General features: G+C 42.5%; 1 protein-coding gene across 5 annotated transcripts in view; it reads left to right on the plus strand.

The window, feature by feature from the left end:
• Positions 1 to 16,613, plus strand: part of DLG2 (discs large MAGUK scaffold protein 2) — a 2,196,962-nt gene that overhangs the window by 1,096,072 nt on the left and 1,084,277 nt on the right. For 3 of the 5 annotated variants that reach the window (XM_066248982.1, XM_066248991.1, XM_066249001.1), the window contains exon 6: positions 13,959 to 14,120. In XM_066248982.1, the coding sequence (XP_066105079.1) occupies positions 13,959 to 14,120 (162 nt within the window). The remainder of the gene's footprint in view (positions 1 to 13,958; positions 14,121 to 16,613) is intronic. The other 2 variants (XM_066249020.1, XM_066249039.1) reach the window with 1 other exon arrangement.

Raw genomic sequence — 16,613 nt, forward strand, 5'->3', positions numbered from 1 at the left:
CCCCGGCTAGGTGCCAGAGGCCTACTGAGATGGCTACAAGTATAGCATCCCTGTCTTCATCAAAGAACTTTTAGTCTAGTGTGAAGTCCCTTTGGCTTTGACTCTGCAATTAAGTGTGTTCTGCCAGCTGAGTTAGGTTGCCTCTGCTCTGGAGAGGCAAAGGGGAAGATGCTGGAGGGTCGCCGTCGTCTGTGTAGTTTTGTATATGGGTGACCAGGGAAAGGGTAATGTCCTTAACTAGGTTATTATTATTGATTTTTTGAGAGAGAGAGAGAGAGAGAGAGAAACAAAAAGATAGAAACATTGAGCTGTTTCTTTATGTACCCTGACCACAAATTGAACCAGCAATCTCTACACTTCAGGACACGATGCTCCAACCAACTGAGCTATCGGGCCAGGGCTAGGTTATCTCTACTTATGCCTTTCTCAGTTGTATTCTGTAGTCCAGCAAGAATAAAGGGAAGCTTGCAGATCTTGACTTTTAAACCCAGGGTCCAAAGTTTTTTCCATATGCACGAGAAATACCTGAGTCAGGAAATGAGAAACGCAAAATGGCTGAGAGACAGTGAGTGCAAAAATTGAAGGTGGAGATGGTGAGGATGGGGAGGCATAAATTAGCTCCCCATTAATTTAATTATGTGAACAAATTAATCTGACTCCAATTTCTCATCTGTAAACTGAGGGGAATATAGCAACCCGTTTATAAGTTTGTTGTAAGGATTAAATAAATTAATAGTGGTAAAGCATCAATACATATGCATGCTATATCATAGGCACTCATCTGAACTGACACTATTAGGACCTGCCAGGGCAGCAGAACAAGAAAATAAGAAAAGTTTCTAGGCTTTCTTGATTTGTGGCATATATCCTAAGGATGTAATAAGCACAGAATAGCACTCAATAATTAAACATGCAATTGCATATTCAAATACTTAGATTGAGTAGAATAAGGCCTTCCCAAATGAGGTGTATCTTATTTGGAGATCAAACCACCTAAACCCAATATGGATTATGAAGCAACTTCATTTGAGGACATACATAATATTTTTATGATAGTAGCTGATTGCCAAATAATTCTTTTTGATTGGAACCCACTGTTAATGAGGCCAGAGTCAAGACCACACCTGTCTTGATCCTTCACCTGTCCATGTTCCCATGTCACGGAAGCCAGCTCACCATGAGGGGCTCTGGGAGAGAGGCTACTGGAGAAGCTCAGCTGGATGGGTCAGGCCTGTTTGGACCAGCTGGCATCTTCTCATGGAGCGGTCAACATGGCATCTTCCCATGTTAAGGGAAAAGGAAAAAAAATTCAAGCAAAGTGTTATACTACCTAATGCCACTAGAATTCAAATTCTAGGGAGTAATAAATGTCTGGCTTTTTCTAAAATACTGCATACTTCACACTGAAAATTGAGTGATGAGTCCATAATGTGCTCAATGAATATTTTGTTGAATGAATGGAGGATGATGCTTCCTGTTATGTAGGGATTTTCCGCTCTGTAGTGTCACAGGGGAAGTACATGCCACCAGGCTGCCCAGGGAAAGCTGGGCGCAGGCACACAACCAGCCAGAGGCTACAGATGTTCTTGGGTCCGGTGACAAGTGGTTTAGTATTGAGAAGTTGAACAACGTGGGTGGCAGGATTGGGCAGGGGCCTATTCCACAGCAGGTCTGAGGTCCAGAAGCTCAGGAGTGGTTTGAGGAAGCAGTCAATGGTGGCCATCCCAGCACCTGTGTCTGAGACTGTTCTCTTTCTGCCTGTTAAATACCAGTGATAATCACGGGCAGACGAGGCCAGGGGCCTTGGCGCAGAATGGACACATTGGATAAAGATGATTAGATGGCCTCATGTACAGAAAATAAACTGGATCTCAGAGCAGTGGAGGCCGGGCATTCACAGCTCAGTCTACCTCCTTTGGAGGGCTTGTGCTGATCTATAATGTGCCTATAATGCCTGGGAAAGCATGAAGGGAGCCAGCTCCCTATACCCTATAATTGAGGTAAAGCTGAGTTGAGTATGTGCATGCACACATGTGTGCCTGTCTGTGTGTGTGCGTGCGTGTGTGTGTGTGTGTGTGTGTGTTGACCCCCTCATAATACTTGGAAAGACGAGGCTTTGACACTGACAGAAATAGGAAGCAGCTTAGATTTCCTAAGCATCGAGCAGGAGTCCGGCCCTATGCCAGGACATTTATGCATGTCATCTCATCAATTTCCCATAGAAACACTGTTCAAAGTATCGAGAGTCCAATTTTACAAATGAGAAATCAGCTTCTGAGAGCTTCCGTACTTGCCTGAAGTCCCATTGCTCATGAGTGGCAGGAACAGCATTGAAAGTCAGGAAACTGAGGTGCAGGGAATTTGCATCACTTGACTAAGCACTCAGCTGAAGTAAATATTTCATCTTTTCTGGGTACCGGGCACACTGAGCAGAACATCCCTCTAGGCTTCAACAGTGAATGACTCTCATCCACAGGAGTACAACAGTTACACAGCGGGTGGGTTGAGTCAGACAGTGACTGGCCATAAGCTCTTGCTGGCCTTGCTCGAATCCAGTGCAGTCATCCCTGAGACAGCATTTGAACTTGTGCTTCAAATGGACAAACTAATTGTCGACTGTGTTCCCAGAGTGATGCTTTGATTTCTTGGTAACAAAACAATTTGACTTCAAGCTCTGTTCCACCCCAGTGGATGCCTTCCCAGCGCCCTGTCCTTCATCTGTTGGCTGGCCCTTGCACCCTCAGCAGCCAGCTCTTGAAGTTAACTGAACTTATATAAACCTTTTCCACAGATGGAGAATTTTCCCCTCACCACATAGCTTACAACCCACTGGGCTTTCCCCATTACAAAAAAAAAAACAAACACAAATACTTGATCGTGTCTTACACGTTCTACTGTATTAATTATATTTATTCTCCAATTTGTAACGTAGTTCAGAAAGTGAATCCAATAATCCCCCAGAGACAACCAGTTTCAACATAGCGTGTATTCTTCCAAACATGCCCCCACTTCCCATATACCGGCACTTCACTGTATTTTATTGTGATTATCAAGGTTGGTACTCTGTGTGTGCATACAGCTGTTGGTCTCGAGTGAGATTACATGGGATGGTCCCATTTAGTGCTGGGCTTCCTTATTTACCCTAACTCCTTAATCCTGAAAGCCACTAGCCAACACTCCTTCTCAGGTGACTCACACTCAAAACTTGAATGATTTCCCCAAAAGAACCCACTGTATTTCCTGTGCTATACAACAAACCAGTGTTTTACCTTACTGCTAAAAATCGCCGAGGGTGCTGCTCAAAAACCAGATCTGTAGAGTTCAGACAGGTTTCCTGAGTACATGCTGCTCCTAAGATGTGCCAGATATAGAGGCGTATACAAGAGTCCAAGGACTTTCCATCCCCACCAAGTGTAGTTCGCTTCGGAAACATTTACTGAGCACCCACTGGATCCCAGGCAGAATACTTACTGCTGACGGTACAATAATGAATCAAGATGTCTTTATGTTTCATGAGAAAAGCAGATACATATATGCTTTTTAAAAAAGGAGCAATTCAGCCATGTGAGCACAGAAGAAGCACGCTTAGCATCTGGGAAGAAATTAGACAGGAGTTAAGTTTTAAGAGGTTTAGCAATAGCCAAGTACAAGGCAGTTGGGGAGCTTATTAGAGGTGGAGAAGACATCAAGCACCAAAGGTAGGAAGGGAGTGTGTCTTTCTTTCCTGCTCAGTATTGTATCCCTAGCACTTATAATGGCATAGTAGGTACTCACAAATTAATGTATTTGTTTTTTTTTTATTTATTCATTTTAGAAAGGAGAAAGAGGGAGAGAGAGAGAGAGGAGAGAGAGACAGAGAGAGAGAGAAGGGGGGGGAGCAGGAAGCATCAACTCCCATATGTGCCTTGACCAGGCAAGCCCAGGGTTTCGAACCAGCGACCTCAGCATTTCCAGGTCGACGCTTTATCCACTGCGCCACCACAGGTCAGACCTGTATTTGTTTTTTTGTTGTTGTTGCTGTTGTTGTTTTTACAGGGACAGAGAGTCAGAGAGAGGGATAGATAGGGACAGACAGACAAGAACGGAGAGAGATGAGAAGCATCAATCATCAGTTTCTCGTTGCAACACCTTAGTTGTTCATTGATTGCTTTCTCATATGTGCCTTGACCGTGGGCCTTCAGCAGACCGAGTGACCCCTTGCTTGAGCCAGTGACCTTGGGTCCAAGCTGGTGAGTTTTGTTTTTTTCTCAACCCAGATGAGCTTGTGCTCAAGCTGGCAACAGCGGGGTCTCGAACCTGGGTCTTCCACATCCCAGTTCGATGCTCTATCCACTGCGCCACTGCCTGGTCAGGCTGTATTTGTTTTTAACAGTATCATTAACTATAGGCACCACGCTGTACATTATATCCCCATGACTTATCTATTTTAAAACTGGAATAAATTCTTGTTGAGTGAAAGAATTGGGAGGAGAGAGGAGCTGCGGGAGCTGATGTCAGAGAAGGCTGAGCTGAGTGGAGCTATGTGACAGAGCCTGGTAGGAGGCTACAGTGAGGATGGTGTAAGGGGGGCTGGAGAGCCGTGAGACTGGAACACAGGCTGCGTGTCATAGGGTTGTGGTGAAATTGTCATCTGTGTGCCCTGAAGACATTAAAAGCAAAAAAAAAAAAAAAAAGAGGCTATATTTTTTTCCCTTCAGTTAGTTATTTTTTATGATTCCAAAGTCTTTTATAATTGTGTAAAACAATCTAATGTTACAATAAAACCATCATAGCTGGTATTAAGTGATCAATCCTAGGTCACAGATATTCTGCTAAGTGCCTTTCATGCATTTTGTCACTTAGCCTTCTCAAAAATTCTTTGAGATAAGTGCTAGTCCTATTTTATAGATGAGAATATCAAGTCTGGCAGAGTTTGATGACTTACCCAAGGTCATGTAGTACACGATTGAACTGTGAATTGATCCAGGTATTTTCTCCGGAATTTGCACTCTTAGCCACTACTCTACAACTGAGTTTCAGAAAGTTATTCTAGTATGATGGTCACAGGAGGGAGAAAATGATAGAGACATAGTTAGAGGCTACAGATGACCATTCCTCTTTATTTCCATCTGCTAACAGCATTAACAGCCTAAAGAGTTCACTGTTAGGGACCATTTTTTTTTCTTTTTTTGTTTTTTTCTGAAGCTGGAAACGGGGAGAGACAGACAGACTCCCGCATGCGCCCGACCGGGATCCACCCGGCACGCCCACCAGGGGCGACGCTCTGCCCACCAGGGACCAGAGCTACTCTAGCACCTGGGGCAGAGGCCAAGGAGCCATCCCCAGCGCCCGGGCCATCTCTGCTCCAATGGAGCCTTGGCTGCGGGAGGGGAAGAGAGAGACAGAGAGGAAGGAGGGGGGTGGGTGGAGAAGCAAATGGGCGCTTCTCCTGTGTGCCCTGGCCGGGAATCGAACCCGGGTCCCCCGCACGCCAGGCCGACGCTCTACCACTGAGCAAACCGGCCAGGGCCAAGGGACCATTATTTTTTATTACAGACCTGCAATATGAAAAGTATGTGAGAGTTCCAGAAAGGAGAGCGTTAACATTGGTCAAGGAACTACCAAGTGCCAGGAATAGTCTATTTCTATGCTCATATTTCTAGGAGGTAGATTCTGTAATTCCTAGTTTATAGCTTCAGCCAGCGGAAGCTCAGAGATATCAGCAACTTGGCAGATGTCTCCTAGCTAGCAGGCGGCACTAGCAAGATTTAAGTCCATGTTTCTAATGCCAAGATTCATGCGCACTTTACTACACTACATCGGATTGCCTTTAGGAGTCAGCTGGCTATGTTGGTTTGACACATAGCTTCGTCATTTATTTAACACTTCAGAGACTCTCCTATCCTTTTTTTTTCTTTTAAATTAGAAATCAGAATAGCAATACTATCTTTTTCCAATTCTTGAATTACTTGGGACAATGTTTCTAAAAGTGCTTTGTGAATTGAAAATAGCAACTAGATTGTGTGGCATCTTATGCAAATTCATTTTACAATTCCACACTCATGATTTTTCTAGATCATAGCTTTCTGATCCCATTATAGCTTGATCAGAGAGCTTAGGGGCTGTCTAATCATACAATTACTTCTTCTGAGTGATCCTGGACTCTCCTAGGTCTTGGGCATAGCTCCGAGTTTCAGGAGAGAAATCATTTCCAACCGCACTGCATTTGCAGCATCTTCAGTTAACCGATGGAGGGCAGCACTGAGCTAGAGTATGTTCTCTCATAATTATTTAAATCACCAGTTCTTTAAAAAGGATCTTAAGGTCTGTTAAATATTCATGAGCACATCCTTCTTGGCAGCTCCTCCACTGTAGGAAATTACAGAGGATTTAAAATATCTGACGTTGCTTGGAAGCAAACAAAGCTCTGTCAGCTGCAAGCAGACAGCTGATTTGTAATTTAATTAACATCCTGGCTTGTCCTGTTCTCCGTGGCAAAAAGCAGGGGAGTATTTCCTTTCATTTGTGAGTTTTGTTTGAAAAAATTCAGATGAAACACGTGGGAGAGCTTTTCCTCTCTCACATTTGTCCTGTAACATCCTGCTCCTGTTCTTGAAATGTCCCTTTTTCAAGTGTCCTTTGGACCAGCTGTATTGCTGATTGTGGGACTTTTTTTTTTTTTTTTGAAGGATAACTTCATTTGGGAAGATCTGTGTATCATCAGCGGTCAGTGAGTTTTGACCCACTTTAATTAACTCTGAGTAATAATGGGTTTGAAGGACGTTCAGCTACAGAGGTCTTTATACAGTGAACACTTGTTGAGAACCTGCAATGTTGCAGGCACCAGAGGGCAGCAGCGAGCCACACAGGCGGAGTGCCTGACCCCATCCCTGGAAGCATTGAGTGAGCAGGTCAGCATAGGTAGCTAGGAGTTAACAAAAGAGAAGGATGCTAGACTGGCGGGGTCTGGTGGAGTCTGGAAGTTACACTTGGGTACAGCAGTGCAGGGCTGCTTGGAGCACAGCCAGGAACAGAGACTGAGCTAAATTAAGCTTTGGCATGGATTAAAGCTGCCAATGTCCGTAATAGCACAATGTCTCTGGACCCTGGTCCTTCTGGGCTTGGTGACAACAAAGCAAGACTTCTTCCACAGCGGGACAGAGCTGAGGCACTTGGTTGTGGATGAGACACAAGGTACCTGGGGACAGTCTTTAGTGTTTGCTCCAGCTCCAATAAGTCTTATTGCTACCTCTCATCTTCATGTGTGGGTTCCCAAAATGCTTTTCTTGTAATTCCATGAAAGAGCCCTATTTCCACCAGTAACAATCTTAGAAATAAATGTAAAATAAAAATGTGTTGAGTTTTATAAAAAGTAAGTATAAAGTGGCATAAAGTCCTGTGAGTCAGGGAGTTGTGTTGAAGGGGAAAGAGAACCTACTCTGGGAGCCCGCGCTCAAGCCAGCGACCTCGGGGTTTTGAACCTGGGTACTAAGCATCCCAGATTGATGCTTCATCCACTGCACCACTGCCTGGTCAGGTGTCTTTTTTCTGAGCTGCAGTCACTTCTTCCTGAGGGATTATTACTCTTCTCAAGTCTATTATTCATTTAATTTTCTTGCAGACTTTGTGCTTCTCCTAAAATATATGTTCTTTTATGCCAAAGCACATTTTATGTCTAAGAGGCTCCTTCCAGCTGCAGCATTCAGTCAGCCAGGTCTACTGGACACACACCACACGCCCGGTGTTGTGGCCTGACCACTCTGCGGATGACAGCGAAGGATGGTAGGTTTCTGCCCTCAGAGGACGGAGATTGCACAGGAGGAGTACGACTCCACACAGAGAAGGCTGTTTGTCAACATAGTTAACAGAAGTGGTGGAACTTAGAGGTGTTGAGCTTTTCCCAAATGTTTGGCATGGTGTAAGGAACTATATTCATTCCTTAATTTTGTACCTGCTTTATAATGTGTTCATAATCCTTTCTGGAACACTGTTAGAAAAGTGTTCATGGAGAGTGCCCACTCACCGTTACAGATCCTTTTTCCCCCCCTTACCTGTCAGGAGCAAACCAGCAGGTCCTGGCTCTTTGGGAGTTTGATGCGTGTCTTTCTTCAGAACAGTGCTGACTCCTGCTGCCAGGGGGAAGCAGAGCACTTTGTATGCAGAAACAGAGACACACATTTTTATTTATGAGGCCTGAAAGGCTTGTGACTTCTCCCTCAGTTATCACACACTGTGCCAGGGTGCCAGCACAGGGCCACCTCCCAAACTGTGCAGAACCCCTGGTGATGGAGCAGACGCATGTTGGTTTCTGTGTTTGAATCCTGGGTCACTTGAGATAGTTCAGACTCATACGGGCATCAGCAGAATGTAGTGAGCAGGATCTGGTCAGCCTGCCCAGCCTTTGCCCGTCCGCTTGGGGTCTCTGTGGGAGAAGAGGAGTGTGACAGTGATTGCACATAGGTCCAGTTTTTGATCAGGTGTGTCATATTATTGCTCAGATTATTAAGTTTAATTCAGTTAAAGTCACATGTATTGGTCTTTCAGTGTGCATTAGTTATCAATGGGGCACTAATCAATTAGTGCAAAGAAACACTAATCCATTGCTAACATGAGGCACTCAAGGACTAGCCAGAGACATAGGCCACGGACAGGTAACGGCAAGTATATAGTTGTTAATTCAAGAACAGAATTCTGTGCAGAGTGGATGGACATCCTTTCAACCTTAGGAGCCGGAGAACGCTTGCAAGAGATAACACCTGATCTGATTATCAAAGAACTAAAAGAGTTGCCCCGATGAAAGAGTTGGGGAGTGGGTGGCTAAGTTTCAGAGGAGGAGGGGGATGTGACTCCAGAAGTCAGGATCAAAATGAGTTAAGAAAGGGAACAAGAATAGTACATTAGTATTCCCTGTCTTGAGCATTTCTCCCACGTCATTCCCATTAGATCTCAGAGAGGAAATACAATCTGTTTACAAAAGTTCTCTGGCTCTGGAGTCCCCCCCAGTGGACCAGGCTGAGGAGAGGAAAAGAGGAAGGCACAGAGTTCAAAACGGGTCTTCCTCAATCAGCTCTTCTTTCACAGGATTCAGACCCTGAGAGGTACCCAGAATGGCGCCAGTACCTGGCAGCCTGGCCCTGGAAGGAGAGATGACTCCGAATTGCCCCAAACATTGGAGCTGATTCTTGAATCAAGATGTGACCTCTGCAGAGTTAGTTGCTTAATCTCCCTTGTCAGATGACTCTTCAAGTTCCTAAGAATTACATTTTCTGAAGACAAAGTTGGTTTTTTAAGACCCTTGAGTCCCAATAAGTTTAGAATATTTAAGTGCTCTAGCCCAGAATCAGACTAATATATGTTTGAATCCTAGTTTGCTACTCACTAGGTATGTAAGTTTAGGAGAAAATGCCTGACTGTTTAAGCCTCAAGGGAGGAGAATAATAGCACCTATGTATCAGGTGTGATGAAGCATCATAAGGCATTTAGCATACTTCCTGATACATTAAGTATACTGTTATTACTGATATTGGCATTGGTGTTACGATTAGTATTTCTTTTAATGTCAGCATTTAGTGCTAATGTTAATATTAGTCTTAGTATCACAGGTCAAAAAATCATTTTTGGTTCAAGCAAAGTTGATCCAAGCGGAGAGTCTACCGTGCGGTATCGGGTGCTTTCCCGGCAGCGTGCGTTCTGAGCGATAGATGGTACTTCTCACCAGTTCTTGTCTTCTCTTGTTTAGTCATTCCTCTCAGAAGACTGGGGGAAGCAGGGCCGGGGATATCTGGCACCGGGGAAAGTTTTGTTTGGGTCTCCTGGATAGCTCCCTGTTTGGGTCTCCTGGATAGCTCCCTGTTGTCTACAGCAGATAGCAGTCTGCCCTTCAGGCTAGTCCATGGCCACACTCCACCTCACATTCCCCCAGCTGCATCCAGATCTTACATCAGGCTTGCCTGGAGCAGGCTTGCCTAGGGAATGAGTGTGAGCATGAACTATGCAGGGCAGTTCTCAAGAAAAACCCTGACAGAGTGAGGAAAGCACCAAGGAGTAGTGCAAAAATATATAGGTGCAGGTGCTGGCTAGCTTCATGTTAATCCTATCAGGTGCTTGCACAATGGTTTGTTTCACTTTGAGGTGTGGGAGTTGGGAGTTCCAGCATAACCCCCAGTCACATCTAAGTGAAGAGGCTTCAAGTACCCAAGGGTTATACTAATAGCTTCCTGAGAAGTATGCAGATATGGGCTTGAATGTGTGAAAGGGAATTCCATGGATTTAAGTGGGGGAGGGGTGCTAGAGCATCTGCTACAACGATTTCACAGTTCCTTTAAAACATCACACCCTCTACTACTTACCTCCACTGCATATTGTTGCCTTTGCTTAGTATATCCCTTACTGCTTTCTATTTTTATTCTAGATCCTGTTTCAAAGGGCAAACCATTCCTGCTGCCACAGAGCTCAGTCTTTACCACTATCTATTGTGATTAGCTGCACATATGTACAACTCAACAACTTATTGTCCTCTTGAGGTCAAGAATTGGTTGTTATTCAGTTTCTAATTTTAGCATAGAGCCCTGAAAGGAATGATTAGGAGAGACACATGCAGTGCTTAAGGATCTGGTGTTATTTAAGATTGTGTCAGGAAAATGAGGTGATTGACTATTTTTTTTTTTTGCTTCGACCTGAAATCATAATGTTTGCAGTGAAGCAGATTGTATTCAGCAGCCAGAATACCTCTGTAACTTAAGCAACTGATACCTGTTTTATCTATTTGTTCAATTGTCATTTATAACTTTAGTCAACAAATACTGAGCAAATGTGCCAGACACTTGGCGAAGAACTGCAGGTATGAGGATAAACAGACTTAAAGGATCTCAGTCCTCAGAAAATCTTACAGTTCAATAGAAAAACAAATAAACAAAAATGCACCACCATAAAGCATTATAAATGTCAAGATTGGAGGAGTGTGGGAGCCAGGGGAACACCCACTAAATCTCAGGCTTGCAGCTCATAGAAGCTTTCCAGAAAAAAAATGTGAAAGTCAGGGCCTAAAGGATCAATAAAAGTTAAAATGAACATTTTTTACTAATAAAATATTAATTGATCAGTTTTACAGTCTAATTTAGAACCCTATCAGTCCTTAAAATAGATCTTCAATTTATGAAAGTAAGTAATTTAAAAATCAGTTCTTCATGACACCACATAAGTTCAACTAAGTTTATTGTCTCTGTTTTGATAGTGATTTATCTAAACTAATCAGTGAGATGTATACTTTAAGGCTCAAGTCTTTCTCTGAGTCATCTGACTCCTACCGCAGAGGTCCTTAAGAAACCACAGTAATCATTTGAACTTGGTAAGATTTTTACTTTTGGTGCCCTTGACTTTTTATGTTTCAGATTCTTATAAGTAACACAAATACGGCTTTACACATGTTAACTTTTAAAAAGCTTAAAAACTTGCTCAAGAAACTAAAAATTGGTTGGTTTTACCGTCTAATTTAGAATCACCATCTGATCTGGCCATTTCCCTTCTGGGCATCGACCTGAAAGAAGGGAAAGCAGAGCTCGGAAGAGAAGAGGTGCTTGCACCCCAGGCTTACACCAGCAGTCCTCACAGTAGCCAAGGGGCAGAGCGACAAAACTCCCATGACAGATGACTGAATTGTAAAAATGTAGTAAATGCATACAATGGAATATTATTTAGTCTTTAGAAAGAAGGCTATTATAACACATGCTACTACATGGATGAATAACAAAGATATAAGTGAAATGAAATAAGCCAACAATAAAAAGACAAATATTGTATGATTCCATTGATATAAGTTATCAAGAGCAGTCAAATTTATAGAAATAAAAGTAGAATAGTGGTTACCAGGAGGTGGGGAAAAAGAAAATGAGGAGTTGGTGTTTAATGGGTATAAAGTTTCAGTTTTGCAAGATAAAAAATTCTTGGAGATCAGTTACATACCAGTGTGAATATGCTTAATGTCACTAAACTGTACACTTAAAAATGGTTAAGATGGTAAATTGTATAATATGTGTATATTACCAGACTTTTTAAAGTTTTTAAAAAATGGAAGTAATGATTTGCTTATATTTAGTCCACAATCCTGAGGTGGGATTGGTGATATAAAAGAGTTCAGAAGTCCTGGGGGCCCAGCTCATGTCGTGGTGTTGGGGGTGGCTTATGGCAGGGTGAGGTAGCTTGAGCTACCTTGTGGGAAGTGGGAGCCACTAAAGGATTTTAGAGAGAAGAACTTTGTCAGTTTGTGGCTCGGAAAGCCCCGGGTGCAGGGTTGAGGATGGAGGGGAAAGGGACAGCCTCGGTGGCAGTCTGGCCATCCAGAGGCCGCTGTGTGGGCCAGCTTAGAGATGATGAGAACCCGAGTGCGGGCAGGTCAGTGGGCAGGCTGGTGGTGGCGGTGGGGGATGAGGATGGAGTCGATTCATGAATTACTGAAGATATAAATTGAACAGACTCAGTGATGTATTAAATTGGCAGATGGTGGTGGGGTAAAAGAGAGGATGAAGTCAGAGTGACTCCTACTCTTCTGGCTCAGGTAATGCAGAGGTGGAATTGCAGAGGGGGGGAGTTGTGAGGGTGGACAGGCTGAAAGCCCAGACACTCTACTGGGCAGATGTGTGACATTATTCCACTCCCAATGTACAGAACTGACCAAGGATGAACGTTACACTAGATTTATGTTTCTGAGGCGGATAACCTTCCCAGATTACTCATAGGGTTAAGCAAACAGAGGAATCGAGTTCACAGAAAGGCTCTATCCTCATTTTGTGGTGCGTTCTCTCTCAGTGAAGTGTTTTCTGTCAAGCTGCCGATTTAGTTGTCAGACTTGGGCCTCACCTCCTCATGGGAGTGGGGGAGGGTTTGGTGATGGTAGAGAGAGGATTCAGACTTAAGTGATCTGTACAGGGTACCAGCTCTGATGCCCATTATTTAGGTGACCCTGGACAAGTCTGTGAACGTCTTTGAGGGGTAATTGTCTCATAAGAAAAATGGAGCATCATAGGTAAGAAGGACTGCAATGGAATAAAGAGATAAGAGTCCTTTGCAAAATGAAGTCAAGATGTTTTCAGCTATATTTTTTGTTTTGAAACTAATATTAAGCTCAGAACATGGCAGAAAGCCTCTCTGGAAAAGGCAAGTAATTAAATATAATCAACTTCTGAATAAGAGCGGACAACAGATTGAATTGCCAGCCCTTCTTGTTACTGTCAGGTTATGAGTCAGACTGAGAGCTGATGGCCAAAAACTCATAAGTTCACCTTAACAGTTTAAGAAACATAGTCATGATTTTGTAAGGAGACATGTTATTAGCAACCTGACATGATCAAAGTAGCTGCTGGTGGTATAAATAACGGAGTATTGGGATAAGGTTCGACATCACAGTTAAGTTTGAAATGGTGTTATGCTGATGTTTGGACCCCTACCCATAATATCTCTATCATTCACAGGGAACCAAAGCAAAGCAAGGCAAACTAATATTTTACGAGCTGGGTTGTGAGTGGTACATAGCATTCTTAGAAGAGTGATTCCCGGTCTTTAACATGACCCACACCATCTTATGAAAGCAGCTGACTGGCAGTTTCTCCCAGGAGGTATAGGCCCATATCACCTGAAAAGAATACTCTCATGAAGATAAGTGGGCCCATTAAGTTATTTACTGCTTTGGATTAAACAGCTCTTAATAAGGACATGCCACTACCTACAAGCCACCTGTGCTAGCATGTGCCACGTGCCACCCTTCTGTAGCGCATAAATGATTCATCCACGTTGGTTGCTATTGAAGGTCAGTTCACTCTTATTGCACTTAAGTTTATGGTGGCACACCCAAAAAGACTGCAGCAAAGCCTATTTGGCGATATCAACAAGGAGGATGCACTGGGCCCTGTAACTTAAGTTAGAGTATGAAGTTCAGAACCTTTGCAAACACTAATGCTGTTCTTCTTTGCTGCCTTTTCTCCCAGAAGTATCGCTATCAGGATGAGGATGCTCCACACGATCATTCCTTACCTCGACTAACCCACGAAGTAAGAGGCCCTGAACTCGTGCATGTATCAGAGAAGAACCTGTCTCAAATAGAAAATGTCCATGGATACGTCTTGCAGTCTCACATCTCTCCTCTGAAGGTTAGTCTGAGTGCTCTGATAATGGCGGCAGGGGTTGGTCTGCTAAGGGAGATGCTCGCTGCCTTGATTAAATGAGGCACTTTTAAAATCACTGCAGTGGATTTGTGGTTGGTTGCCAAAGGGTTTTCTGTGGTTTAGAGGCTTACCTGGAATTCCTGACACAGGGAGGTGGTTCTTGCAATTGTTTGAATGTCTGGAAAATCCATTTAGGTGCTGAGAATGGGCTAGGGGTAGCCAAGGGTAAATAATTGAAAAGGGAGTTAAGCTAATCACAGATTTAAAAAGCCCAGGAGTACAGCAAGGTTTTGTTTGAATGCTCTCTTTCCATCTGTATTCCTGGTCCCAGATAAAACAATGGAAGTAAATCTAACATATTAATACCTAGTGATTTTCTTATCAATACCTCTGTTTTATACTATATTTCTTTCTATTTGGTAGCCTACTTTCCCAACACTTTATACCTTTCTATTGAATTGTACTCAGTTTCTTGATAAACAGCATTTTGACAAGAAGAAAAAATTAAATGAGAGTAAGGATTTCTTGTGTTCCTTGGTTGCAAGTTATTCTGCCTTTTTCTTTGCTAATGTTATGAGATTTTGTGCTTTGAAGAAAAGCATATGTGTTGACTAAAGTTAAAGAAAAATGGCACTAGAGTCAATGATGTAATAAAATAATTAATATGAAAAACAAAACAATGACAAAACCACTTGATAACTTCCGTTTATAGGTAAAGAAATTTTACTTTGTTAGCCCAGTGCTTCCATCGGGCTGTTTTGCAATAAAAAATCTGGCCATTAGGTGGCCTCAGTGCTTTCTGGGATCTTACTGTACTTTCCAAAACATCAAAGAAAGGCTAATTATGTTTAATATAGTTACTAAATTTGGTATATTTTAAATACCCTGGAATCCTAAAATTGTATTATCAAGTAAACTAGCTTTAGTTACCAATCTATAAATATTAAGCTAATTGTAAAATTCCAGTATCTATTTCATAATATGTAAAAATATGTAAATATTATGCCTCTGGAATTCATTATTCAATTCTTCCCAGAGTCCCTTTGCAAATTATTGAATGACTGAAGGAAATGGATATGCTTAACCTGAGAAGAAAACGTTAAGGGGATTTACCTTTTTAAACCTCAAGGGCTGTCATGTGCAAAATACAGCATGGATGTGACCCAGAGGCAGAAGCAGAACCACTGTGCATAAGTAATGCAAATGTATATTTGTGATCATTATAAGACCACAACTCTGGACAGAGATACCCCAAAATGCTGGAGTTCACTGTCCCTAGAATCCTTCAGGCCTGGATGGTGACCAGGCAGTGATATAGTAGAAAGGAAGGTATATACAATTGTCCCTATGGTTCAGCCTAATTCTAAGAATCCATAATTCAATTCTGTGGTCAGATGAACACCTTCTTTAGGGACCCTCCCGCTTTTGTAAACAAATGCTTATCTTATTCTGTGTGCTGAACAGTATAGATCAGGGGTCGGGAACCTATGGCTTGCGAGCTAGATGTGGCTCTTTTGATGGCTGCATCTGGCTCACAGACAAATCTTTAATAAAAAAAAAACGTTTAAAACATAAAACATTCTCATGTATTACAATCCATTCATTTCCTACCGCTCATGTTCACGGTTGCAGGTGGCTGGAGCCAATCACAGCTGTCCTCTGGGACAACACCAAATTTTTATTGGATAATACATAACGTACACGGGTTGTTGTATGGCTCTCATGGAATTACATTTTAAAATATGTGGCATTCATGGCTCTCTCAGCCAAAAAGTTTCCTGACCCCTGGTATAGATTGAGAAAGGGCAGGGCTGGGAGACTGGACAGCATTGAGAATACTAAAATTTCAGATTTATGTTTTCTTCTTCCTGACTTGAAAGAATCCCTTTAAGAACCTCCACAAAAGTCTTCCTTCCTTTTTCCTCCCACCACAATTTTCTCCTTTCTAGCACTTACCTTTGAATCAGCTTTGTGGCATAGCCCCTAAAGGCTGCAAGCCAAGTGGGGTCATGAAGGCTAGGCCAAAGCTAGCCTGCTTACAGTAAAATAATATGGAACAAACAATAAAGGCATAATAGGATCTTCATTTTGTACTTGCGTCTTCAGCACATACGTGCTAATATAATTATCTAAACATCTATGCTTGGGTGATTACACCATCTGTTCTGCCACTTAGTGCCTCATTTGGAAAATGTCTATCAGAGTTGAAGGCAGAGGTTACCGTTTCTGAAACTAGATTTCAGCTGTATAGGGATATTTCCTGTTTAAACTTCGTAGCTTGCTTCCAGGAATCTGAGTTGTGTTTTCAACTTTGGTGGCTTTTTGGGGGATTAAGTTTTCAATTTCTCCTTTCTATCTTGGTTCTTATTCTCTTCTTTAATATATATATATATATATATATATATATATATATATATATATATATATAGGTTTTTATGGTTTTGTGAGGTGGCATTATTATTGAAAGCAGCTCAGGAC

The sequence above is a fragment of the Saccopteryx bilineata genome, chromosome 1, assembly GCF_036850765.1.
Source record: "Saccopteryx bilineata isolate mSacBil1 chromosome 1, mSacBil1_pri_phased_curated, whole genome shotgun sequence".
NCBI classification, from domain to species: Eukaryota; Metazoa; Chordata; class Mammalia; order Chiroptera; family Emballonuridae; genus Saccopteryx; species Saccopteryx bilineata.